The following is a 26,722-nucleotide window of genomic DNA, read 5'->3' as shown; positions in this document are numbered from 1 at the left end:
CACAAGCCACACACTCAGCCCCATTCCTACCCAGCACGGTGATACCCAACAGACTCTGGCCATACTCCAAAGGCTGGGGCAGAGTTAGCCTCCACGTCACAGTCCCCATGCATATGTCCCTTGGATGGCCCCACCTCATATCCATTAATTTTTTTTTTTTAAAGCAGATGCAATCCTTTTTCTAATTAGGAACAGGATAGAAGTTTTGGAAAATACAGAAATATGTGAAAAATACAAAAGTTATCAATGGTCTCTCTATTCATAGTAAAGATTTTGTGTACTTCTTCCCAAACACACAAGCATAGTTATTCTCTCTCTCTCATACATATATACATTTTTGGGAGGCAAATCAATATGGATATATATGTATTTTAAAATGTGATCTTGCCGTGGATATTGATTTATAACCTGCCCCTTTTCACTTAATGAGAACATTTTTTTCTTTTTGGATGGATTTTTGTTTTGTCACCTAGGCTGGAGTATAGTGGCTTGATCTTGGGTCACTGCAACCTCCGCCTCCCGGGTTCAAGTGATTCTCCTGCCTCAGCCTCCCGAGTAGCTGGGATTACAGGCGCCTGGCACCATGCCTGGCTAATTTTTATATTTTTAGTAGAGATGGGGTTTCACCATGTTGGCCAGGATGGTCTTGAACTCCTGACCTTAGGTGATCCACCTGCCTCGGCCTCCCAAAGTGCTGGAGTTATGGGCATGAGGCACCATGCCCGGCCTAACATTTCTTTATATTCCAAAAATATTTAAAAATATTTCTCATCTCTAATACTTGCAAGGTATGTCATTCTATTTATTTAACCAACCCCCTCTTGTGAGATGTCTGGACTGCTTTCTATGTTTCACTCTTAGAAATAATTTTGTGATGGATAACTTTGTTCATAAACCTTTTGCTCAAATCTTTGCTCTTCACAATACACATTGTCAGAAGTAGAATAATTGGACCAATCCATGGGTACCATTTGCAGGTGTTTGATATGTTAGCTTTCCCTCAAAAAGTGTAACAGCTTAAATTCCTATCCATTGTATACGAAACTGTCTATGTTTCCACATCCTAGTCCACACTGAGTGTTATTATTTTAAACATCTCTGCCAATGTGGTAGGAAAGCAATGTTTATCCCATGGTTGTGTAGTTTGGCATTTCTGGGCAAGACACTATGGATGACAAGTGAGATCCAACAGCTTTTTTCTGTTTCTGATCAGGCCTCTCAATTACTTCCGCCACTGGATAGGGCTGGGGAGGGAGAGGCCAATTTCATAGGAGGGAGGTTTGCCAGACTCCTGTCTTCCCATCATCGTATCTGAGAAGTGTTACAGACTGGGTAGGGCATAGGCAGAGCTGGGGCTGGGCTGGGAGGAGGGGCGTGTGGTGTGTATGTGTGCGCGTGTGTGTGCATGTGTGTGTGCATGCGTGCATGCATGTGTGTGCACACTGGGGGCTGTCCGGGCCTCTTGGCCATGCTCTGGTGGATGGCGGCCAGGTGCTTCCTCTTCCACTTGTGTGTGTGCATGCATGTGTGTGCATTTGTGTGTGCACTGTGTGTGTGCACGCTTTGGGCTGTCTGGGCCTCACCAGGGTTGGCCATGCTCCGGTGGCCAGGTCCTTCCTCTTCCACATGTGTGTACGTGTGTGCATGTGCGTGTGCATGTGTGTGTGTGCATGTGTGCTTTGGGCTGTCTGGGCCTCACCAGGGTTGGCCATGTTCCGGTGGCCAGGTCCTTCCTCTTCCACATGTGTGTATGTGTGTGCATGTGCGTGGGTGTGTGTGTGCATGTGTGTGTGTGTGTGTGTGCATGCGCTGTGGGCTGTCCGGGCCTCACTGGGGTTGGCCGTGCTCTGGTGGATGGCGGCCAGGTCCTTCCTCTTCCGCGTGTGTGTACGTGTGTGCGTGTGCGTGTGTGCGCGCGCATGCTGTGGGCTGTCCGGGCCTCACCGGGGTTGGCCGTGCTCTGGTGGATGGCGGCCAGGTCCTTCCTCTTCCGTGTGTGTGTGCTTGTTTGTGCGTGTGTGTGTGCATGTGCGTGTGTGTGTGCGCACATTGTGCGCTGTCCGGGCCTCACCAGGGTTGGCCGTGCTCTGGTGGATGGTGGCCAGGTCTTTCCTCTTCCGTGTGTGTGCACATGTGTGTGTGTGTGTGTGTGCATCTGGGCCTCACCAGGGTTGGCCATGCTCCAGTGGATGCCAGCCAGGTCCTTCCTGTTCTGCGTGTGTGTGTGCATGCACGTGTGCACTTGTGTGCATGCGCACTGCAGGCTGTCTGGGCCTCACCGGGATTGGCCATGCTCCAGTGGATGGTGGCCAGGTCCTTCCTCTTCTGTGTATGTGTGCATGTTTGTGTGCACAGGTGTGTGAGTGCATTTGTGTGTGTGTGCACGCGTGTATTTGTGTGCGTGCGCGTGTGTGCATCCAGGCTTCACCGGGGTTGGCCATGCGCTGGTGAATGTCAGCCAGGTCCTTCCTCTTCCATGTATGTGTGCGTGTGCATGTGTGTGTGTGCGCGCATGTGTGTGTGCGTGTGTGTGTGCGCGCGTGTATTTGTGTGCGTGCGCACGTGTATTTGTGTGCGTGCACATGTGTGTGTGTGTGCACGCCCTGTGGGCTGTCCGGGCCTCACCAGGGTTGGCCATGCTCCGGTGGCCAGGTCCTTCCTCTTCCACATGTGTGTACGTGTGTGCATGTGCGCGTGTGTGTGTGTGCACGCGCACGCGCTGTGGGCTGTCCGGGCCTCACCAGGGTTGGCCATGCTCCGGTGGATGGCAGCCAGGTCCTTCCTCTTCCACTTGTGCATCTCCTCCTCCATCTTGTCAATGCGGGCCAGGTTCAGAGCCCACAGGCAGCCCTTGCGGGAGGAGCCGCTCATCTTGTTCTCCACCTTCTCGAAGCACTTGTTCAGAGACAGGTTGTGCCGCACCGAGTTCTTCCAGCCGTCGGGAGCCGTCTATGAAGAGACATCGGCATTCAGAGGCCTCCCTGTAAGCCTTTCCTCCTACCCCGGGGATCTCCTACTCAGGCCCGTAGCGGCAGGACATCGCGGTGGCAGGAGTAATTTGACAGTGACTGACACTCAGCCTCAAGTTGGAGAGACAAGAGAGAGTGCTGGGGACGGAGGCCAGCTGGTGTGGCCATGCCCTGATGAGAGGGGAAGTACAATTCAGCTCCGGCCAACTGTTACTATAGGAGGATGCAGCCTGGCCTGCTGGATATTCCATACTCCCTCTCCCACTGAGGAAGCAAGCAAGGAAGAATGATGCCAATAAATGGATAACTGGTCAAGTGTATTCAATGCAAATTTACTTTTTGAGACAGGGTCTTGCTCTGTCACCCAGGCTAGAGTACAGTGGTGTGATCACAACTCACTGCAACCTCGACCTCCTGGGATCGAACAGTCCTCCCACCTCAGCCCCCCAAGTAGCTGGGACTACAGGCGTGCACCACCAGCAAATTATTTTTAAATGCTAGATAACCAGATATCACAATGCATCTCACACCACACGTGTACATGTACTCACACACACTGTACTGCAGTATTTTTGCTGAGGACACTGTCCAGGCCAGGGACCCTACAGCTTGGTGTACCCTCTGACTTCCTACTCCACTTTTTGCTTTGATGCTAACAAGGATAACATTACTAGTGGCCAACCCTATGCCAGAAGCTGCCAGGCCCTTATCCGCAGGATCCTCACTGACCTTGCCAGCTTGGGATGATTCTCCACACCTGACATATGAGGATACTGAGGCTCAGAGGTGAAGGCTCTTGCCAGTTCCGTTGTTTTGCATCATTATGTTGTACTGAATCCGTGCTGAGTAACTAGTCTGGTGCCTCTACCCTTTTCTCCTTGGGATGCCCAATGAACTCCTCTTCATCTGTCAGAGCCCAGTTCAAATGCCCCCTCTCTTTCTGACTGTCTTCTATGTGAGTGTATGTGCACATGTCCTAATCACCAGATACACAGACATAACTGGGAACCAAAGAGGGTTGGCCCAGGGCCAGCCCTGGATTCTGGCAGCACCAGGCAGCTCCAGCACCCCTACCCTGGCTTGGGACCCCTCACCTTGAAGTAGGGGAAGTGCTCCTTCATGAAGCTGTAGATCTCACTCACAGGCAGGCTGCCCGTCTTGCTGTTCTTCAGGGCCATGGCGATCAGACAGCTGGGGGCAGGAGGTGGGGCAGGGCAGGGCAGGCCAGGCGTGAAGGGGTCTCAGGCTGACAGCCCAGTGCCTCTTCTGCCAGGAAGCCTGCCCTGCTTGACCCTACACACTCACACACAGTGAGCTTTCAATACCATTTCATGGCCCGATGTCTTTCCCACCCTTTGCCCTTTCTCCTTGACCCTGGGCTCAACCATTGGTACTGACTTGAGAAATCTTACCCTTTCCCCTCTTCATGGCATCCCCATAATTTTAATGACTATGAGCCTTTAGACTTTCCCTAGGTTGTTTCCCCCTCCCCAAACTCCCGTGAGGTATACAATACTATTATTTTGATGACTTTTTACATTTGCGGAAATCAAGGCTCAGAGAGGCCACGCCACTTCCTCAAGGCCACACAGCTTGTGAATGAAGTGAACTGTGGCACTGGATTCAGGTCTGCAGTGGGCTCTTGACCTGGGGGACCCTATGATGCTCCTTCCTGAGAACAAGTCCCACCTGGGGGTTCCCCACTCCCCAAAACCTCCCTCTTGGAAGTCTGGGCTGCCACACGTAGCTGTCTGAGATGCCCTGAGCGCAGCCTCATCCCTCTCCTCCCGGAGCCGCCCTCGGCCCTGACCCGGCCCACCCTGGACCTCACCTGTACGAGTAGATGGGCTTGGGGTAGTGTTTGGGGTGCAGTTCCTGAGACGAATGCACAGCCACGTGGGGCTGGGGGTAGGGGGGCCGTACCCCAAATGGGGGGCCATAGAGGCCCACAGGAGGGCACTTCCCACAGGCAGGGGCAGGGAGAAAGTGGCAGAGAGAGAGAAAGAAGGTGAGAAAGAACATACGTCACTCACAGTAACCCTGTCCCAACCCTAGTTTCAAAACGCCTCGTGTGGGGATTCACAGCCGTCCAGGAAACAATCTTGTCTCCGCTCAGGGCAGGAGTTTTGGGGGAACGGAATGAATGACCCCATGACCTGAGCATGGGGGGAATGTTATTCCCATGTTCTGGGTGAGTAAACTGAGGCTCAGAGAGGTCCCTGGCCAGCCCAAGGCAGGGTGTCTGCTGCTGAGTCCAGGGCTCCCCTGAGCCCTTGGTACCTGCTGGGCACCCGGGGGGAGCGGGAACTGTGGTTGGGTGGCAGGTGAGTACAGATGCGGCGGGTCTTGCAGGCCAGATGAGGACTGGCCCCCCACGGGGAACTGGCTCATCTGCTGGGCGGGAAGAGGAGGAGACAGAGGGTCAGAGTGGGGGTGGGCACCCAGTCTGGAGGGCACTGCCCACCCTTCGCAGTCCATGCAGTGGTACTTACGCTGTCTCCATGACCAGTTATGGGGCCCAGACCTGGCATGCCTCCGGGGGCCATGCCTGCTGGGCCATGGAGAAGGGGACTTGGAGTGGCTCCCACATGCAGGTCGGCCGCCCCAGCCAAGGCACCTGCAGGAGAGAAGCACAGAGACGCTGCTGGGCCAGAGGAATGGTGGCTGCCACCAGGAATGGCCCAGTGCTCAGGTGTCTCCAGAGAATGGAGCTAGCCCCTTTCCTCAGACCAGGCACAGAGTAGGTGCTTGGCAAATCACTTCCCTGGTATGTAGTAAAAAGTAGATTCTTACGTGCTATACAACCTTAGGTCAGCCTCAGTTTTCCCATTCGTACTTGAACTAATGATACCCCTAACTATAAATTTGCTGTGAGGGTTAAATGAGATAATGTCTATCAAGTGCTTAGCACTTTGCTGGGCACATAATACCTCAATACACATGAGTCAATAATAAATGATAATCATGATGATGTAATAGCTTAGTCCCTGTCCTTCATGAAGCTAAAACACTAATTCACTGTTCATTTCTTTTTCTCAAAAACATGCCATGGCTCCTGAGTGCCTCTAGGTTTAGGTCCAAAATGGCTTTGTGCCTTCTCTCCCTTTTGCCAAGCCCTGCTCCTCCACACAGGATGAGAATAGCAGACATACTTCCCCCATCTTGTGCTGGGCTTGTGACAGACATTGCTAATCTATCACAGATTCTTACTGCACTAGGCTGATTTCAGGCAGCCACCTCCAGTCAAGCAAAGGTGACCTGCAGGATGGTCTTGCCCTAGGGGCACCTCTTCCAGGAAGCCCTATGGGTCCTTCTCTCCTCTGAGTTCTGGCTGCCACCGTCCCTAGATCTGTTTGTCTTGTCCTTCTCTCTCTGACCAGATCGTCAGCTCCCTAAGAATTGGGACCACATCTTCTATCACTCATTGCTCCAAATGCCTGGCACAGTAACAGGCCCACAGAAAGTACCCAGCAGCCACAGTGAAGAAAGAGGCATCCTTATTTCACCATTTATTAAACACCTCCTGCGTTCAAGGCACTCTCTGCATCGAATCCTCACAATGTCCCATGCAGGCAGTTCTGTTACACTTTTGCTGCAGATGTGGAAACTGGTCAGGGCAGAAAGCACTTGGCTGAGATCACACAGCTGTCCCCTGGGGGTTCTAGATCAGGGATTGGCAAACTGGCAGCCAAACTCTGGCCCAGAGCCTGTTTTTGTAAATAAAGTTTTACCGGCACAGAGTTGCACTGATTCATTTACATATTGTCTGCGGCTGGTTTTGTGTTACAATGGCACAGTTAAATCGTTTTGACAGATCAGATTACCTACAAAATCTAAAATATTGACTACCTGGCCCTTGACAGAAAGTTTGCTGACCCCTGCTATACATGCTTTGCCCAAGAACAATTTGCCCAATGAAACAAATAATCCTAGACAAGTATTTTTCAACCACTGGTACTTTTAATATACTGTTGTTTATTGTTTTGTCACTGTTTTGCTTTTCTTCAGTACTTTCTGTGTCTCTAAGCATTTTATCCATTGCCTATGATTGCAGCTAACTGCCATTAGCTGCAACTAGCTGCCATTTATTGAGTATCTACTGTGTGCCAGACCCTACACTCAGCACTTCCACATATTATCTCTTGGAATCCTCTTGATCAGGGGGCAGCAAACTTCTCTTGTGAAGGGCCAGATGGCAAATATTTTAGGCTTTGCCAGCCAGATGGTCTCTGTGTTTTTACAACCCTTTGAAAATGTAAAATCCATTCCTAACACAAAGGCTGTACAGAAACAGGCCGTAGGCTGCATTTGGCCCACGGGCTGTAGTTTGCCAACTGCCCTAGAGGTTCAGGATGCACCATTGTGGCAGCAGGACTGTATTCACAGAAACCTTAGCTCACTCAGGGCCTGGCACACGGTTAAGCAAATGATGAACCACATCCCTCTAAGGAAGGAGCATTTGTCCCATTTTACAGATGCAGAAAGAGAGGCCCAGAGAGACTGGGAGACGGGGTCATGGCCACACGGTGGGTGGGTGGCAGGGCTGGGAATCACCCCCTTTCCTATATCACACTCCTCCCTGCCCACCCTGTCCCTGAGCCTACCTGGGTGTGGATGTGGCACGCAGGGGCCACCCAGGTCCACGCGGCCACTTGCCATCTGCTGCAGCCGAGGCACATCCACCGCCGTGAGCCACGACAGCGACTGCAGGTCCCCGGGGAGGTCGTCATCGCTGGTGGTGGCTAGAAGCCTGAAGAGAGGAGCAGAGAGCTCTGGCGGGAGGGGGAGCTTAGGCCAGCTCCTGGGGGTGGGTCCTGACCTCTGGAAGCATCCGCTTAATGTGCCTCATCTCCCCAAGCCACGCCAGCCCTCCAACCTGCCCATCCCCAGGACTGGGCACGGGAACCTGGTCCCAGATCCCTTTTGGTGGCCAGATCTTTCATCCTCATCCTTCCTTCCTTCCTTCGCCCACTTAACACATCCTACTTAGCACCTACCACAAAAACAATACACGCAAATGTTTGTTGAGGACTTACTATGTGCCAGGCAGCGGTCAAGACTTTTTACACTCCCAGTCACCCTGTGAGACAGGTATTATTATTCCTATTTTGCAGATGGGGAAACTGAGGCACAGTTGGAGCTTACCTACTATGGGACACTACAGCACAGAGCAGTCAGGGCCTGTGGCCAGGGTCCCACCTGCCAGGACAGGATCAGGCTCCCGACCCCATGTCCAGGGCAGTTTCCTGCTGTGCTGTAGCTGTGAGGAACATGGAACTTGGGAACAGTCTGCGTGGATGATCCTGCCATGTGCTGAGGCAGCTGAGCGCCTGCTACCTGCCAGGCCCTGGACTCAGCATTCAACAAGCGCTGTCCTGCACAATTCCCACAGCTGCTGTGAGATGTAGGGTGGGCCCATACTCCCAATGTACAGATGAGAAAACTGAGGCTCGAAGCACTGAGTCACCGCCCAAGACGACACAGAACAGGAGGTGGTGGGGCTGAGACCCAGTCAGTGCCTCCTGAAGCCTGAGCTCTTCACGTTGACCCCTGGTGGCCCCGGGAGGTTCCAGCTGGGACCCACGCCCACCAGCCGCAACAGATTCATGGGCAAAACATTGCTTGTTGTGGATGTAGGATAGCTGCCCACGGAGGTGCCAGACAGGTTGGTGATCTGCGATAGCCATGTCATTCCCCAGTGCCCTGAAGTCACACTTGCCACGCGACTCCAAGAGCACCGGGTCTTACACCACCATCTGGGCCCTGTCGTGACAGTGCAGAGACCAGCCGAGGAGCACACACCAGACCCCACATCTGCCACCCTGCGGCCAGGGGCTTTCTGTGTCACCACCAAGAGGCCCACAGTCTAAATTCTAAGCTCCATGTTTCAAAAATAGCCTCATAGATTGAGTAGAGAGAGGCGGGACACCGACCCATCCTGCCCTGGTTTTCTGCGCCTCTCAGAGGCTCCAGCGAGGCCCGGCCCCTTCCCTCCCTCCATCTGCTTGGCCAGCTCGGCCTCACATTCTCCCTCTCCCTCCTCCTCCCTCTCTGTCTCTCTCTCTCTGCTCCTCCCCATCTCTCCCCTCTTGTGTTTTAGGGCCACAATTAGCGTTGCCATGGCCACACTGCTCAGTTGTCACAGGGCCCGGGCCCTGGGCCCACGAAGCTGGCATCAGGTGACTGCCTGGCTGCCCCCGCGATTGGCTGCCTCATAGGGAAACAGGGCCTGGAAACGATTTGAAAACGCGGCCGGCCGTGTCAGTGGCAGCAGTTGGCCCGGCTGCTGTCCCCCGGCATCCCATTGTGTGACAAACGACTGTTGCCCCTGTGGCACGTGGCCCCCATTGTCCCAGGGTCTCAGTGCAATTGTTTCTGCGGTCCCCCGGCTGCCACCCCTCCAGCCTGCTCGTAACTCATCTGGCTAAGTGACAGCCACGGCCTGGGTGATACCATCTGTCCCCTCAGGCCCTGGGAGACCATGGGGTAAAGTGCAGGGGCAGGGCCTGGTGTGCCACCCGCTGTTGGAGGTGCTGGCTAGTCCCCACCCTCCCTTCCCCACCCACTGGCCAGCAAACCTCCTGGCGCCTGGTGGTACAAGCCATGCTCCTGTTCAGTAACCTGCTGTGACTCCCCACTGCCCTGGCCGCTCTGCTTGGCACTGCGGTAACAAGGAGAAGTGGGGCTGGGCCCCTGCTGGCAGGTTTAGCAAGGTAGCTGCCCTCCAAAGCTCCCTGAGTGAGGGGCTGTAAATGAACTAGGTTCCTAGGTGCCACTGTGGGGCAGAATCTCTGGCAGCAGGTAAACCTAACAGGCAGCACCCATGGTGGTTAAATGCTTGGGCTCTGGATTCTAATCCTGATTTCCACTTGCCTGTGTGCCCTTGGGCCACTGGCTTAACCTCTCTGAGCCTCAGTTTCTTATCTGTATAATGGGGATAACAATAGCTCTTTTCTCATAGGATGTCATAAGAAATATGTAATTGCATGTAAAGCACTTGGAACAGTGGCTCATAGTAAATGTAATATGAATATTTAGCTGCTATTAATATTAACACCAACATTAATGTTCATATTAATATTCACCAGGTCGCCAGGGGCTGGAAGTACGTTGAAGCTTTGGGATCTGGGGGTCACATCAACATGCCCTGGCCACAGCTACCACTAAACACTTCCCTGTAAGGAGCACTGCCTGTGTGCCAGACCCTGGTTTTACACTGGCCCATTGTACAGATGAAGAAACACAGGACTGAGTGGTCACTTCAGTGCTGTCAGCCTGCCTCCCCACAGAGTGAGGATTACACGAAGTCAGGTATAAAGGGCATAGCACATGGCTGAGCGTCTAGTTGGGCTGAGTCAATGGCGCTATCCTGATGCTTCTCTTTCCTGCTACTTGTGAGCCCCTCTGGCTCCCCCTTCCTGCAGCCCCACTCCTCCTGCAGCCCCCAGCAGACCCAGGCAGGGCTCGCGCCTCTGCGTTTGCCATTCCTCTTGCAGGAATGATGCCCTTTCCGCCTCCTCCCCGGCACCCATGCCCACCCCTGGAGGCTCACTGCAAAGTCTGACTTCTGGCCTCTTCACCCCAGACATCCCACAGACATCACTGGACCCCACCTCTTATTTTACCTCTGGGAAGCAGAGATTGGTTTGCTCCCAATGTCACAGTATGGAAAAGGACCAGGGCTGGGGTCCTGACTCCCCGTGCAGGCTCCTGCTACCCCGAGAGCAGCACTTCCGCTGGGAAGCCTTTGCCACCCAGACCCCAAGCACAGGACCCACTCTGCACCCTGACTGCTCTCTACACTTCACCAGGACCAGCGAGTCCTGCACTGTCTAGGTCTCTGCCCCATTACCCCGCCTTCTGGCTCACTGAGTGTTGGCCCCAAGCCCCATATTGCCCCACGTCCTTGCACACAGTGGGTGCCTTTTTTTTTTTTTTTTTTTGAGATGGAGTCTTGCTCTGTCACCCAGGCTGGAGTGCAGTGGCACAATCTTGGCTCACTGCAACCTCCGCCTCCTGGGTTTAAGCGATTCTCCTGCCTCAGCCTCTTGACTAGCTGGGATTACAGGTGCATGCCACCATGCTGGGCTAATTTTTGTATTTTTAGTAGAGATAGGGTTTCACCATGTTGGTCAGGCTGGTGTTGAACTCCTGACCTCGTGATCCGCCTGCCTTGGCCTCCCAAAGTGGGTGCCCTTTACATGCCTGCTTGGCTGGTTGAAAAAAGACTGACCGCAGGCCACCAGCGCTGAGAGTTGGTGTGACAGTGATGGTCACATCCAGCCCTTTTGAACTGACAGAGTTGTCTTCTGCCTCCTCAGGTCCTTGTCACAGCCCCAGGACAGGGACAGAGAGTAGGCAGCCCCACTTCACAGAGGGGGAAGCTGAAGCCAGCCCAGTAAAAGAAAAACTCCTTTGTTAGTAAGCGAGGCAGTCAGAACTCGAACCCGGGTCTGTCTGCATGCCTCAGATTGTTCCTGTGGCACTACAGGTGGAGATCAGACATCTTCTGGGGGAGATGCCCCACCCTGGGTCCCGGGCTCTCACTTGGGGCTGTGCAAACTGGCATCTCCCAGAGAGCCAGTTAAAATGCAGAGTTGGGGCCCCAGCTCAGACCCTGAAGCCCCACCCTTGGGACTTCCAGCTATGCTCTGGGGGAAGGACAGCCCACAGGGGGCATGGCCAAAGCTCAGGCCTTGACTGGACAGATCTGGGTTCAAGTCCTTGTGACCCCTGAGCTGCATGACCTTGGACAAGTCACTGCAGGTCCCTGGGGCTCCACTCCCTGGCTATCGTAGGATCAGATGAGCCACTGTGTGATTGACTTTTGGCACAGGTGCAGTCCCCATCTCCCTTCTCAGGGGTTTGCTGTACATGCTTGGGGTTGATGGCCAGGCCCCTGCTTCCCCGCTGCCCCAGGCATCCCAAAGGTGGTCTGGTCCTCTCTTGTGCCCACTGCCCATGCCGGAATGTCCACCTCAGTACACCTGACAGGTGGCCCCAGCCAGCACCCTGGACACCTGCAGTGGCTGTGGGCACCAGGAGCACTGTGGTGGGAGTCCACTGGCTCCGAAGCCTGGCTAGCTTCCCACTGTTCTTAGAGTCTCTCTGGCATTCAGGCATGTCTTCTGCGTGCATGGCAAGGGCCAGGGGCTGACGCACCAGGGCCTACCTGAGAATGTCTCATCCCCCAATCACCTGGCCACTCTGACCTCTGTCCCCTGCAGAAAGGTCAGCACGCCCCCCTCTCCACAGTGGCATGCGAAGCCCCCTCCATACCTCTCCTTCATCAGTGCCTGAAGTTCCCTCATTAAAGGCGTCCCCATGTGCCCTCGCCTCACTCTCTCCCGGTGCCTCATTTGAGACGGTGTAAACTACAGGGCCCACAGCAGCTGTAACTCAGGAAAGGCTCCTTGGTTCTGAAACCACCCATTCTGGCTTCTCAGCCATAGGCCCTGGGGAGGGCACTTAATCACCAGCCTCAGTTTTCCACCTGTAAAATGGGCGTGAGTGATAACAGTAATAGCCGCAATGCCTCATACCCCCAGGCTGGCACACTGGTGTGGAGGCACAGTGGCTTTGTGATCCACCCTGCCATCTTAGAGGGCTGGGAATATTCCCTGGCGTGTGTGTGACAGAGACAGCCACACAGAGAGAGACCCTGTATCAACCTCCTAAGTTTCCCGTCTACTGGAAAATGACAGGACATTTTAATTTCAAAGAGAAAGGCACATTCCAGCCCCACTGCCCTGGGCTCTCCTCCCAAGGCCTGTTCTGCTCCCGCTCTGGGAGTGTCACTTCAGTTCCTGGGTGAGAGGAAAATTCAGCCCTGCTAACCCTGACTCACCCATGTCACTGATGCCTGCCTGCCTAGGGTCACCTCCAAAGGAGGCTTTGAGAAGAATCAACTTCAAAAGACCCAACTCTGGCCGGGCATGGTGGCTCATGCCTGTAATCCCGGCACCTTGGGAGGCCAAGGCAGGCGGATCACCTGAGGTCAGGAGTTTGAGACCAGCCTGGCCAACATGGCAAAACCCTGTCTCTACTAAAAATACAGAAAGTAGCTGGGCATGGTGGCATGTGCCTGTAATCCCAGCTACTCGGGAGGTTGAGGCAGGAGAATTGTTTGAACCCGGGACACGGAGGTTGCAGTGAGCCAAGATCTTGCCACTGCACTCCAGCCTGGGTGACAGAGCAAGACTCTGTCTCAAAAAGAAAAAAAAGACCCAACTCCTTCCACCTGCTTCCTCCACTCTCCCTCCATCTCCGACTCCCCTTCCCTCTTCTGTGTCTGTCACTGTAACTGAGGGACCCTGGGAGGAAGTCCCAGCCCTGCCCGTCAGGTTTGGTGGTGTCTGGTGTGCTTCCTAACCTTCCTGAGCCTCAGTTTCCCCATCTGTAGAATGGGGGCAACAACGATGGAGGCAGAGCACCCACAAGAGCTGTGCTAAGTGCCCATCCTCTCCTCTTCCCCCTCCTCTGACATGGCGTCCAGGGTCCCCGATCTCCTATGGACCTGTCTCCACCCCACTCACCCACAGTCCCCTGCATGGTACCAGCCCTGCTGCTGGGTCGCCCAGAGCCACTGAGGCAGGCTTTCTGGGGAAGAGGCTGGGTACCTGCATTTAATGCATCCCCCAGCCTCAGGTTGTTCCTGCACACCCAGTGCTGGGGAGCTGTGGCCCATCTCGCCCTCCTTCTGTTGAGGTGGCCCCTGCCCTCACTCAGGTGTGGTGTGTGACAAGCCTCCATTGCACTAACGGTCCCAGTTGGGGCCAAATGTCCTTCCCCGCTTCTCCGTGTGTCTTCCTCTGGGTCTACGCACCTTCTGTTCCCTCAAAAGGACGCCTTTCCTTCTCCCTCTGTGCGCATTTCAGTGTCTCCCCATTGGATTCCCCATTTCTCTGAGCCCCAGGGAGCACTCTAGTTGACCACAACTTTCTTCTGAGCCCAACTGGTGGCCCCAGGGAGGGCAGGGGCTACACCTTCAGGTCTTGAGGGTCCCTAAGGGTCTGGCAGGGAGGAGACCAGGACAGGACAAGGGTTGAGTCCCCTGCTGGGTGCAGGCAGCCCCCAGACGCCCTGGTGCTGAAGCAAAGACCCTCACGCACCCACGGGAGGAGCCAAACTCCCAGTGCCCAGCACAGGGCCAGGCACACGAAGGCTGCTCCACAAGTACCCACAGATGAACACAGATGAGCAAACAGACCCAGCATTCTGGTTGCTCCACCCACACTCCCCTGGGGTCAGCTGTCCCCCCATGGATGTGGCATGGGGTGGACAAGCCCCTCGTGTGCGCCCAGCCCTGAGCTAAAGCCACTTTCACACTGGATCTCACATCATCCTTGCAAGAGCCTGATCAGGCAGGGATTATTATCATCACCACCTTCCCATTTGCCAGATGAGAACACTGAGGCCAGAGAGGAATGGGCCTGTCTAGGGTCACCCAGCCAGGGAGTGGTGGAACCAGGACATCCACCTCCAGAGACTGGGTTGGCTACAGCAACCGTGTCCTTTTCTCCCTGGCTGAAGAAGTGTGCTCTATTACAGAGGTCAACAACCTCCAGGCTGAGGACTGGTACTGGTCCGTGGCCTGTTAGGAACCGGGCTGCACAGAAGGAGGTGAGTAGCAGGTGCCTGAGCTCCACCTCCTGTCAGATCAGCAGCGGCATTAGATTCTCATAGGAGTGGAAACCCTATTGTGAACTGTGCATGCAAGAGATTTAGGTTGCCCACTCCTAATGAGAATCTTTTGTTTTGTTTTGTGTTTTTGAGACAGAGCCTTGCTCTTGTCACCCAGGCTGGAGTGCAGTGGCACGATCTTAGCTCACTGCAACCTCCGCTTCCTGGGTTCAGGCGATTCTCCTGTCTCAGACTCCCAAGTAACTGGGATTACAGGCGCTACCACGCCCAGCTCAGTTTTTGTATTTTTAGTAGAGATGGGGTTTCACCATGTTGGCCTCGCTGGCCTCAAACTCCTGACCTCAAGTGATTCACCCGCCTTGGCCTCCCAAAGTGCTGGGATTATAAGCGTGAGCCACGGTGCCCGGCCTCCTTAGGAGAATCTAATGCCTGATGATATAAGGTAAAACAGTTTCATCCCGAAACCATCCCCCTTCCTTCACCCGATCCATGGAAAAATTCTCTTTCACAAAACCAATCCCTGGTGCCAAAAAGGCTGGGACTGCTGCTCTGTGATATCTAGAAAATTCTCCCAGTGTCTCCCCAATAGGCAGCCACGAGCAGCTTTTACATTTAAGTTCATTAAAATCAAATCAATGTACAGAGTTCCTTGGCCCACCAGCCACATTTGAAGTGCTGAATGGCCACACGTGGCCAGTGCAGATATGAAATGTTTCCATCAGTGGAGAAAGTTCTAGGTGGCAGTGATCTGTGATCTGAAACAATCCTTTCTATCTTGATGGAAAAAAATCTGTGGTGTTCTTACATTGCCTTAAAACAACTAGAAATTTGATTTAGATCTGGAAATTTAAGGAGATGATTTCATGGAATTTTGAGTTTTAGTATGTTTCATCATAAAACGAGTACCCCATCCGCCATCCCCACCACCAGCAAGGAGGTTGCAGGGAAGAGCTCTGTAAAAACAGGAGCTGTGTATTAGGGCAACTCACAAAGTTGTGAGCCCCCCGTCCCAGACCTATCCAAGCGGTAGCCGAGGGGATGAACTGCCAGGCCCATCCCTGTTGGATGAAGGGTCAGCCCAAGCAACCTCTAAGGTTCCTTTTTTTTTTTTTTTCAGACAAGAGTTTCGCTCTTCTTGCCCAGGCTGGAGTGCAGTGGCACAATCTCAGCTCACTGCAACCTCCACCTCCCTGTAACCTCTGCCTCCTGGGTTCAAGCAATTCTCCTGTCTCAGCCTCCTGAGTAGCTGGGATTACAGGCACCTACCACTATGCCCGGCTAATTTTTGGTATTTTTTGTAGAGACGGGGTTTCACCATGTTGGCCAGGCTGGTCTTGAACTCCTGACCTTGGGTAATCCATCCACCTCGGCCTCCCAAAGTGCGGGATTACAGGTGTAAGCCACCATACCTGGCCCTTCTAAGGTTCCTTTTGATGCAAAGACCCCCGACATTTGGGGGAGAAACCTGCAGGTCAACCCCCTGGGTGCATTTCCAAAGTTCCATCATCTTGGGCAAGCACCTTTCCCTCTCCAGACCTCGATATCCCCACCTGTAAAGCAGCAGCAACAGGGTAGAGGGTTCCCTCAGGGCCACAGGTGTGAGCTCCTCCTGGCTGTGTGACCTGGGGCTGGTGACTTATCTGTCCTGGGCCTCAGTTTCACTGTGTAGACAGTGGGAATAATAATAGCGGCTACCCTAAGGGAGCCGCCTAAGAGAAAATGACAACAGTTCAGCAATAATTTATTTAAGCGTCAGATCAGATGAGGCATCTGTTCTGCTGAAAAGGCAGGCAGATCTATTAGTTCAGGGGTCCCCAGGGTGACTCCTGACAATGTGTCTTTCTCAGACTACGTGGGTGATCTGTCACCCACAGGGAGTCCTCATTAGTGAGCAGAGAGCTTTTTGGGCAAAAAGAACATAAAAGACCTATCTGGTGCACCAGAGTCTCCTTGAATTCAGTAGTTCACCAGCAACTTCCCCCGCCCCCAAAGACACTTCTTGCTTTTCAAAGCTCAACCTCTTACATTGCCTTAAAATATTAAGGCCTCTTACATTGCCTTAAAAATATGGCAGGTGCATATTTTTCCTTATCAAAACACATATGCACACACACGCATGCACACATGTGCACAGTACACACATGACGCACACATACATGTGCACACACCACACATGCACACATACATATGCACACACAACACACACGTGTATGTAAACACATATATGCACACGCCCACAGACCCTAGACACTTCATTACTCCCTTTAACAGATAGGAAAGGTGAGGTCGAGCCAGGTGACCTCACCAAATCCCCAAGCTTCAGCAGCCCCAGGTAGCGGCTTCAGCTCCTCCCTCCTTGGGCCTCGATTTCCCCATCTGGGATGCCACCAGAGCCCCTTTAGGCAGCCCCCCCTTTGCCAGGAAGTAGGGGGATGCTGAAGGGTTGGGTCCCTTTTGAAGGAACGGAGCATGGAGCATTCAAGGTCTGAGACAGATCCGGGCTAGGATTGAGGGTGGCACCCTGGGAACATCAATGTCAGAATAACACTCTATCATTGGTGTAATCCATTTCCCAAGTACCTCCTATGTGCTTATGACTTCCTGGGTGTTACCTGTGTGCCCTTCTGAGTTTTGCTCAGAAGGCTCTGAGTTCTGCAATGCCACATCCTAAGCCCATCCCAGCTGGGCAGCCCAGCCCCAGGTCCCCCGTTGCTCTCTCTGTGGCACTGCAGTGGAGTGCTACCCAGGTAGGCTTTGGGGGTCAGTCAGGCCTAGGTCTGGCCACTTAGCAGCTGTGAGAATTGTCTGCAGCTGTGTACCTCTCTGAGCCTCAGTTTGCACATCTGTAAAATGGGAGGGCTAATGCTCATCCATCTCACGAGGTATGGTGAGGACTGGACGAAGGCACGCAGGAGGGCCGCTCACCCCAGTGGTGGTGGTCCCCTTCTAGTAAACCTCTCCTGACAGCATGGAGGAGTGAGCCCCGTGAAGACAGCCAACAGCAAGGTGACCGGCACTCGGGAAGTGTCTGCTCTATTCCACAGCATTTCTTGAACTCTTATTTGCCAGGCACTGTTCTGAATGCACAGGACTCCAGAACGCACAGGAGAGACCCCTGCATGGGATGCCACCTTCTGCCAACCCCCTAGGTCCAAAACCCCCCAGTCTCCTGACAGCCTGTGGGGGCAGCTACCTGTCATCCTTATTTCACAGATGGGATGGCTGAGGCCCAGAGAGATGAGTGACAGGTCTCAGTCACATAGCATATCAGCAAAGGAGCTGGGATTTGAACCAGGGATGCACTGAGAGCCTGGAGCCTCTTCACGCAGCTGCTCTACCGGTTTGGTTGAAATGCAGGAAGGGCAAGCCCTCATCATATCATTTATTTAAAAAATCAGAGTGTGCCCAGGTGTGATGGCTCATGCTTGTAATCCCAGCACTTCGGGAGGCTGACGCAGGAGGATCACTTGAGGCTAGGGGTTCATGACCAGCCTGGACAACATACTGAGACCTTGCCTCTACAAAAGTGTTTTAAAATTAGCCAGGCATGGTGACGCATGCCTGTAGTCCCAGCTACTTAGGAGGCTGATGTGGGAGGACTGTTTGAGCCACAAGTTTGAGGCTGCAGTGAGTTATGATTGCACTGCTGCACTCCAGCCTGGGTGACAGAGCAAGACCCTGTCTCTAAAAAAATAAAAATGAAAAATAGAAAATAAAAAAAATCCAGCGCCAGGTATCCCCATGGTGTCACAGCCACTTGTCAGGGGACCCTGTGGTGGCTCTGGGCAAGGCAAAATGCCACTGGAGTCCATGGCTTCCATCCTATGCTGACTGGGAGACCAACCCAACCCACTTTAATGGACAATGTCCTTAATTAATCAGTCATGTTGCTGGAGGGAGGAAAGAAACTGGCAGGAAACAGGAGGACAGGGACCAAGGGGACCTGCATTCCAGTCCAGCTCCACTCTTAATGGGGAAATCTTGGGCAGATAACTCAATGCCCTTTGAACCCCAGCATCCTCATGTACCGAACAGAGGTGAGAACAGAGCCTGCCTCTTAGTTTGGGGTAGGCAAACCACAGGTGCCGTGTTTGGCTCCAGGTAGGCACTGGAGAACTGTTCGTGGAATGGATTTAACACCCAGCAGCCAAAGTGACCTTTTACAAGGGACATCGGAACCTGTCATTGTCCTTAAAACCCACCAAGGGAGTGAGAGTCAAGCTCCTCACCTTGACCTGACACTTGGCCATCTCCTTCCCCACCTCTCTCCTTCCATTCTCTCTGCTCTAGCAACCTGTCCATCTCTCAGTTCCTCAAACATTCTAATTCTCACTCATCTTAAGATCCCTGCACACACTGTTCCCTCTGCCTGGAATGCTGTTCCATGCACTCATTTATAGCTGGTTTTTTCTCAGCCTAAATGATCTCTCCTGCGAGAGGCCCTCCCAGACCCTCCCTATCTCTTCCTGTGTGTGTCCACAGAATACTTATTTTGCAATGAGATATTTACTTACACGTTTCCAGTCTTTCTGCCATAGGATGGCAAGGACGAGGAGGCCCTCTATTTTGTTTAGCACCTGGCATAGGACCCAACACCCTGTGGGCATCTATAACATACTCTCAAGTATGAAAGCTAGAGTCAGAAAGGGAGGAAGAGTCCTCAGCCCAGCCCCAACATATCTTGCATTCTTCAATCTCCATCCATTTTCTGCCCAGCTTAAATATCACCTCTTCCAGGAAGCCCTCCCAGACCAGTCCAGCATCTCCCAGTCTTCCCTTCTCCTGAAATGGTTAGCGCCGTCAGTATCTACACATAGCACAGACCACTCATGGTCACCCACTAATATAACCCAGGCATCTGTTCTTACCCACTCCACCCTTCTAGATACTAAAGGGCAGGAGGACAGAGATGGATGTGTCTTACACCTCATTACAAGACCCATAGCAGCCAGCTCTGAGCCTTTCATTTGACAAATATTTGTCCCCCTAATGTGAACTGGACCCCCATGGCCACTGTCCTGTGATTGTTGCCGTAGAGGTGAAATGCAATGAACTCGCCAAAGAGCCTGGCAGGTGCCCACACAGGGTCACACATATTTATGGATGGATTATGGTTTCTGGGGAATCCTTGCCTACATAGCTGAAGTCCACAGACCACAATTAACTCTTTATTTCCCACCTTGGGATTCCTTAGGTTGATACAGCAATTGTATAGAGGAAAGAATATCCATCTTGAGTTTAGTTCAAATCCCATCTCAACCCCTTTGTAGCTGTGTGATTTAGGGCAAGTCACTTCACCTCTCTGTGCCTCAGTTTCCTCACAAGTAAAATGGAATAATAATTCTCCCCACACGGGGCAGATGTGAGGATAAGATCAGGTAACCTCTAAGACAAAGCCAGACACATGGTAGGTACTCAGACCACATTTCTCTCTTCCCACTTCATTCTCTCCTCTGTGTTGTCATTTAGGAGGGGTGTGCCTGACAAATATTGCCTCAGAGTGGGGGTCAGATCACTATTCCAGGGATTCAGAGACACGCCCTGCCCTACCTGGGCGGCAACTCCACCCTGATTACAAGGTTTTGCCTGCCTTCTTGAGATGTGGTTGGTAAGAAACTGTTACATCACTGAAAGCTGCTCTTGTTCCCGATCCAACCATTACACAAAAAGGGATGAAGCATTTCATGGAGGTGTTTATTTAGCTAACACATCTTTTGTAACCACGTACAGGAAAAAGAAAATCAAATACAATTTAGCAAGCTCAGAAATTCGCAACTTGGCCAAGGGTCAGTGTAGTGTGAAATGATTTGATTAGGAATTTGGCTAAAAGAATCTTTCCTTTCTAGAACAAGGGTTGACTTGGGACTTAGAATGTGCATGTGTGTGAGAGTGCATGCACACATGTGTTTTTTAGGGATGAAACTGCAAGACCTGGAAAGAGACCGCAGAGAGGCTGCCTCTCTTCCTTACCCATAAGGTCACCTGAGGAGCTGTTCTCTCCACCCTGAGGGTGAAGGGATGAGAAGACATCGGGATGGTTACTGCCCCTCAGAAACGGAGTCCCTTCCAAGGAGATCACAACTGATGGGTGAAGTCACCTGATATGGGTTAAACTATCCCCACACATAGTGTGAGTTCAAGAGAAATTTATCATCCCTTGAGCATGAAGCCTCCCCGTGTTTCCATGGTTATTTTCATGTGATATTCGTCTATTCATCCATCTATCCAGTACATATGTGTTAACTTTTATCTACCATGTGCGCAGCATTGGCAGTCCAGAGATAAGAGAACCACCATCCAGAGAGGAAGGGCTTTTCCCCAAGGTCACCTCATTTCTGAGAGAAGAGACTGAGATTTTGGGAAGTGAACATCCAGGACGAGGATCCGGAAGGAGGACCACTGAGCCTCATGGCCCTGGGAGAAGGTGAGGGTCCAAGAAGTCAGAAGCCTGCCTTCCATCATCTCATTGGGCCTCAGTTTCCCAATCTGTAAAAGGAGCTTGTTGGACCTGACCTCCAAAATAAATTCTAAAAGGTGGGGGCAGGTGATTAATAATTTAAGTTCTGCCCCTTCATAAATGTGTGCCTTTGAACAAGTCATGTCTCTTGACCTCAGTATCCTTATGTGTAGATTGGGATAATGTCAGTACCTGTCTCATGGTTGTTACTATAAAGAAATGGCACGCCTGTAATCCCAGCACTTTGGGAGGCTGAGGCAGGTGGATCACTTAAGGTCAGGAGTTCAAGATCAGCCTGGACAACATGGTGAGACCCCATCTCTACTAAAAATACAAAAATTAGCTGGGCGTGATGGTGGGCGTCTGTAATCCCAGCTACTCGGGAGGCTGAGGAAGTAGAATTGCTGGAACCCAGGAGGTGGAAGTTGTAGTGAGCCGAGATTGTGCCACTGCACTCCAGCCTGGACAGTAGAGCCAGACTCCATCAAAAAAAAAAAAAAAGAAAGGAAGGAAGGAAGGAAGGAAGGAAGGAAGGAGGGAGGGAGGGAGGGAGGGAGGGAGGGAGGGAGGGAGGAAGGAAGGAAGGAAGGAAGGAAGGAAGGAGGAAGGGGAAGGGGAAGGGGAAGGAAAGGAAGAAATGGGACGCTACCCTTGCTAAGATGTTTTGCAGGTGCCTGGCACACAGTAGGTACTTAATAACTCTGTTTTAGCACCTCTAAGGGTGAACTTTCCTCCCACCCCCTGAGCTAGAGAGAAATCCAGCTAACCCAGGTTCAGCATGAGCCCTGTTTACCGTTGCCCAAGAGGTCAGGACCACCCCCGGTCCCCTGCCCCTTCGTCAGCAGCGGGGCTGAGAGGCTGCTGCCAATTTGCTGTCTAGGCTCCGCCACTGACTCCTGACAGCTCCCCAGGGACAGGGCAGCCGCCTCTAGCTGCTGCCCCCGCCCTCCTGCACACAGCCATTGAAAATTAACGGCCAAACTCGGCCCCAGGGGGATGGAGAGCCAGGCGGCTGCACAAGAGGCTGGACCCACAGCCTGCGTGGTCCTTGGAGCCCTTCTCTGGAGATGTGGGAGGGTGAATGAGAAGCCCATACACTTCTCCTGGGCTATTACTTGGGGAGAAAAATGGGAGTGGTTGGAAGCGGGAAGTCACTGTGTAATCATAAAACTCCCTCCGTAAGAAAGCACTCTCTCCCAGGCCCCTCTGAGTGCCTTGACCCACTTGAGATACAGAATCCTTCCAGCAAACCTGCAAATTGGGTGGCTCCATTTCACTGATGAAGAACCGGAGGCTCAGAGAGAGGCAGTGACTCGTCCAGGGTCACACAGCGGTGAGGTGATGGAGCAGCTTATTCTGTTCCAGCACCCATGCTCATGGCCAGTGGGACTTCGGGCCAGTGGTCACAGATGGTGGTTACAAATACTCTCAGGGTGCAACTGCTTTGGGGCCAAGTCTCCACTGTATCCATGACGAGCTGTGCCAACTTGTTAAGCCATATAAACAGGCTCAGCCTTGGTTTCCTCATTCACCAAATGGGCCCAAGAGGGGTGCCCTCACGGGGTGATTTTGGGGATTTGATGGGATTTGATGGGGATTTATGCCAAGAGCCTGGCATAGGCAAGGCAGGCAGTAAACGGTTAAGAAACCACCAGCTGCTATTATTATTGTTATTATTATTATGTTATTTTGCCTTTCTGGATACTCTGGCCGTTAGATATAAGAAAACACAGATGGGCATGGTGGCTCACGCCTATAATCCCAGCACTTTGGGAGGAGGTCGAGGCAGGTGGATCACTTGAGGTCAGGAGTTTGAGACCAGCCTGACCAACATGGCAAAACCCTGTCTCTACTAAAAATACAAAAATTAGCCAGGTACAGTTGCTCTCGCCTGTAATTCCAGCTACTAGAGAGGCTGAGGCAGAATTGCTTGAGGCTGGGAGGTGGAGATTGCAGTGAACTGAGTTCACATCACTGCACTCCAGCCTGGATGACAGAGTGACTCACACACACACACACACACACACACACACACAAACAAAAACAAAACAAACGAACAAAAAAACAGCCCTGAATCCATGTGAATAGGAAAGGCTTGCACCAGACCAGGAGCCTGGGCACCTCTGGATCCAGTGCTGATGGGAACAGGCCTGCTTCTCCTCCCCACTCCCCTACCCCTGACCCCTGCTAGCTGGGCAGTGGACTGGCTAGGCATTGCCAGGCCCCCAAGACGCTCTCTGCTTGCCCTGCCCTGTTTTTGGAGAAGGCCAGCTGCTTAGTGCCCCAGACAGTTTGTCAGCTGGGTGGCCCAGATGAATGGGGCCAAGACTCCGGGGCGAGTCTGGTGGGAGCCCCTCCTGGGCAGCACCTGGGCATCTGGATTCAGGGTTTCTCCCTCCCTCCAAGTTCCTCCTCACTTCCCGTCGTGAAAGCCCTCCATAGACGTGTCTCTTGCAGGAAGCCAGACTCTCTAATGTAACTAAGTGGTAACAGCAACAGCAACTACTGATTATGTATTTCTTGCTCTACAAGCTTTATTTACTTAATCCTCCCAGCAACTGCATGAGGGAAGAGCCATGATCATGCCCATTTTAAAGATGAGAAACGAAACCAAGTCACTGGCTCTGCCTAAAGCTGGCCTTTGAACCTGCATGTGTCTGAATCCTAGCAATTGTTCTCACTCTCTGACTCCCCTATCTCCAGTGCTTTTAAGGGGTGCTTTTAGGTAACAGTAAGATTCAATGTCTTTGAGCTCTTAAAGCCACCCTGGAGGAAGGATGAGCTCGCCCAGGCTTGCAGCTAGGAGGGCAGAGGTAGATTCACCCTGGATACGTTCTGTGCCTGCTGGGTGTCAGGTACCTTCATAGATAATATGATACATATCTTACTTAACCCTCCAGAGCTAGCCTTTATTATCCCCGTTGCACAAAACTATGAAAGTTCACAGGTGAATGTGCTCATAATTGGTGAACGGCAGAGCGAAAAATGATTACAAAATTGCCATAACAACTCCATGCAGTGGGTACTATTTCTATCTCCATTCTACAGAGGAAGAAGCTGAGGCTCAGAGCTCCACACAGCCAGAGAAGTTGGGATTATAATGGACTTGAGAGCCCAAGCTGCTAACCCTTACACTGCCACTAACTCACTTGGCATTATTTAAACCCTGTGAGTGCTGGAAGGAAGCCTAGAGGCCCTTGGCTGTGTGATCTTGGGAGAAGCCATTTCATTTTTCTGAGCCTCAGTTTCCTCACCTATACAACAGAGCTCATCAGAGCAACCTCCTGAGATGAGGTGAGTGATGGGGGATGGCACACAGTAGGTGCTTGCAAACTGCCACGTACCTGGCCCCAGCTCTGCACACAGCAGGCTCTCTGCAAATAGCTGTTTGAATCTGTGTCCTCATTTGGATCTCAGAAGGCAGCCTCCAGGCCCGCAGCCCTCAGGAAGGAGCCTCCCTCTAATTGGGGACTGTGGTCTGCCCCAGCAGGCACTGCTGGTGAGTTGCAGTGACCCCGGGGGGCCAGACAACCCCTGGGTAAACAGGGCTGATAGGAGGTGACAGCCTGCTCTTCCCAGGCCGGCCCTGGTCCTGTCCCCATTCTGTAATCTGGACTGTGCCCCCTCAGCCTACAGACACGTTGCTTGCTTTGTCGGGGGAGCCCTGGAAACCAGGTCAGGGCTCCCTGGCCTCAAGGGAAGAAAGGCCAGGAGGGGACTCCAGGTCCTTCCTTTTCCTCCTTTTCCCTCCTGGAGACCTTGGACAAGCCCTTTCTCCTTTCTTGGCCTCAGTTTCCCCAACTGTAAAAAACAGGGGGTGCACAGACTGGTTGACCCCCTAAAGGCCTTTTCGGCTATGAGGTTTGAAGACAAAAAAAAAAAAAAAAAGAAGGGCTCTGAAGCCTTCCATGCATCCTCTCACTTGTACCTTGCTTCACCCTGTTTCAAGAAATAACTTCTTTTGGCCTCAGTTTCCATCTAATTTACTCTTCAAACACATGAGGCCTAGAAGAGACCTTAAGATCATCTAATTCAACAAGATCAATTAAATGATGAGGAAGTGAGGCCCAGGGCAAAGAACTTGCTGAATGTCACACAGACTGGCTGAGAACCTAGCAGATCTGACTACTTTCTTAACATCCATGGAGAGGATAGAACCCAATTCCTCCCAGAAGGGTGTTTTTTTCGTTTTGTTTTGTTTTTTTTTGGCCGGGGGGGGGTGGGGTGGGGAGCATTTCCCACAGGGCCCATTAAGGCCACTGTAGGGGAAGCAGTAGCTGCTATTGTCATCTTAACATTCACCAGGAAGCCCAAACAGTATCAAATGCAGAAAGGGACCTCTTTTGGAGGGGACAGGAGACAGAAGGCATTTCGTGGTCCCACTGGGCCAGGTTGTGGCCCAGACACCCTTAGCAAGATCAACATTGAAATCAACACCTTCCAGCTGTCCTGCAAAAATCACAGAATTGGACATAACAATAGTTCTTGGGCAGTTTCAGAAACCATAAACAGCATATAAACACTTTGAGCAATTAAAAAATATACAGTTTGTTATTGCTGGAGCCCTCACCTGTATTCCTGTGGAGAGGGGTGGTGATTTTGCCCTGAGTTTCGAATAATTCCTGACATTATGGATGAGATGTCACTTTCTATCATCTCCTTGGGAAAAGACAAGCAGAAAACAAAGCTCCCGTCAGCGACGATATGGACAAGGCAGAAACCCACACTTTTCCCGCAATTCAGAAAGATGGAGTGCAATCAACTCACAGAACACTCTTTTTTTTTTCTTTAAAGAAAAAAGTTCTAGAGGATTCCTGGGCATCTCAGGTCACTTTCCCAGGGCAATTCTACAGGGTTTTACAAGCAAATGAAGAGAATGAAGTGAAATTCCCGCTTCTTTCGAATTAATGGGGGAAGAGCAGGGGAAGCCTCTAGAATCCAAACGTCAAACCCCGGAAATTGTGGACTCACAAAATAGGAATCAGAAAAACCGATTTCCTTCCAAGCCTTATATTTTCAACCTCAGTTTGGTTATGATCACTTTGAAAATAAGGGGCAGCTGGATGTGACATGTGTATTTCTCTGGGGGAACAAATCCCCACTTGCAAAGGGAATAATCCCCGCAAGCTCCTGCCCTGGAAATGCCTTCAGAAATGCCACAAGTCCTTACTGGAAAACCAGTCCAACCACCCCCACCCCCGCAACACACAAACACTGCCTTAAATTAAAAAATAAAAATATTTGAGTTCCCTGTTTCTCAAACTCCAAGCCTGAACCAACATAAAAGCCCATCAAAGGCTCCCAGTTCCGCCCCCAAAGCCATCGAAGGATTCCCAGGAAGGAGGAAAAGGGAGCAGAGGGAGGCGGCCCCGCAGCCCCTGCGCCCGGGTCTCTACCCTGGAAATGCAATGCCCGGCATTGCCCGGGAGGAGGGAGCAAAGCCGACCCTGCAAGGCGGTACCTGGAGCCGATTCTCGCGGGGCCGCCGCTGCCGGCACTCCGGGGGCGGGCAGGGGTTCCGGAGGGGGGCTCCCTCGCGCTCGCCCCTCGCGTTCCGCAATTTGGCCGCCGTCGCAGCTCGAACCGTTTTTAAATTTCCCTCTCTGGAGCTGTCCAGCTCAGAGCATGCGCAGTAGCCGTGCGGGGGGCTTTT

The 26,722-nt window shown here is 52.4% G+C and overlaps 1 protein-coding gene across 5 annotated transcripts in view; it reads right to left on the bottom strand.

Annotated features, from left to right (window-relative positions):
- Positions 1-26,722, bottom strand: part of LOC105493448 (forkhead box N4) — a 31,566-nt gene extending 4,844 nt beyond the window's left edge. Inside the window, exons 1-8 of one of the 5 annotated variants that reach the window (XM_011761101.2) lie at positions 26,531-26,722; positions 25,640-25,725; positions 7,574-7,719; positions 5,462-5,586; positions 5,250-5,363; positions 4,801-4,928; positions 4,064-4,160; positions 2,742-2,949 (exon numbers count right to left, since the gene is read on the bottom strand). In XM_011761101.2, the coding sequence (XP_011759403.2) occupies positions 2,742-2,949; positions 4,064-4,160; positions 4,801-4,928; positions 5,250-5,363; positions 5,462-5,586; positions 7,574-7,719; positions 25,640-25,725 (904 nt within the window). In that variant the 5' untranslated portion in view covers positions 26,531-26,722. Of the gene's footprint in view, positions 1-2,741; positions 2,950-4,063; positions 4,161-4,800; positions 4,929-5,249; positions 5,364-5,461; positions 5,587-7,573; positions 7,720-25,639; positions 25,729-26,530 lie in introns of all 5 variants that reach the window. The other 4 variants (XM_011761103.2, XM_011761100.2, XM_011761104.3 and 1 more) reach the window with 4 other exon arrangements.

This window comes from Macaca nemestrina, chromosome 10 (genome assembly GCF_043159975.1).
Source record: "Macaca nemestrina isolate mMacNem1 chromosome 10, mMacNem.hap1, whole genome shotgun sequence".
In the NCBI taxonomy this organism is placed as follows: Eukaryota; Metazoa; Chordata; class Mammalia; order Primates; family Cercopithecidae; genus Macaca; species Macaca nemestrina.
This window is presented reverse-complemented; position numbering and strand designations above follow the sequence as displayed.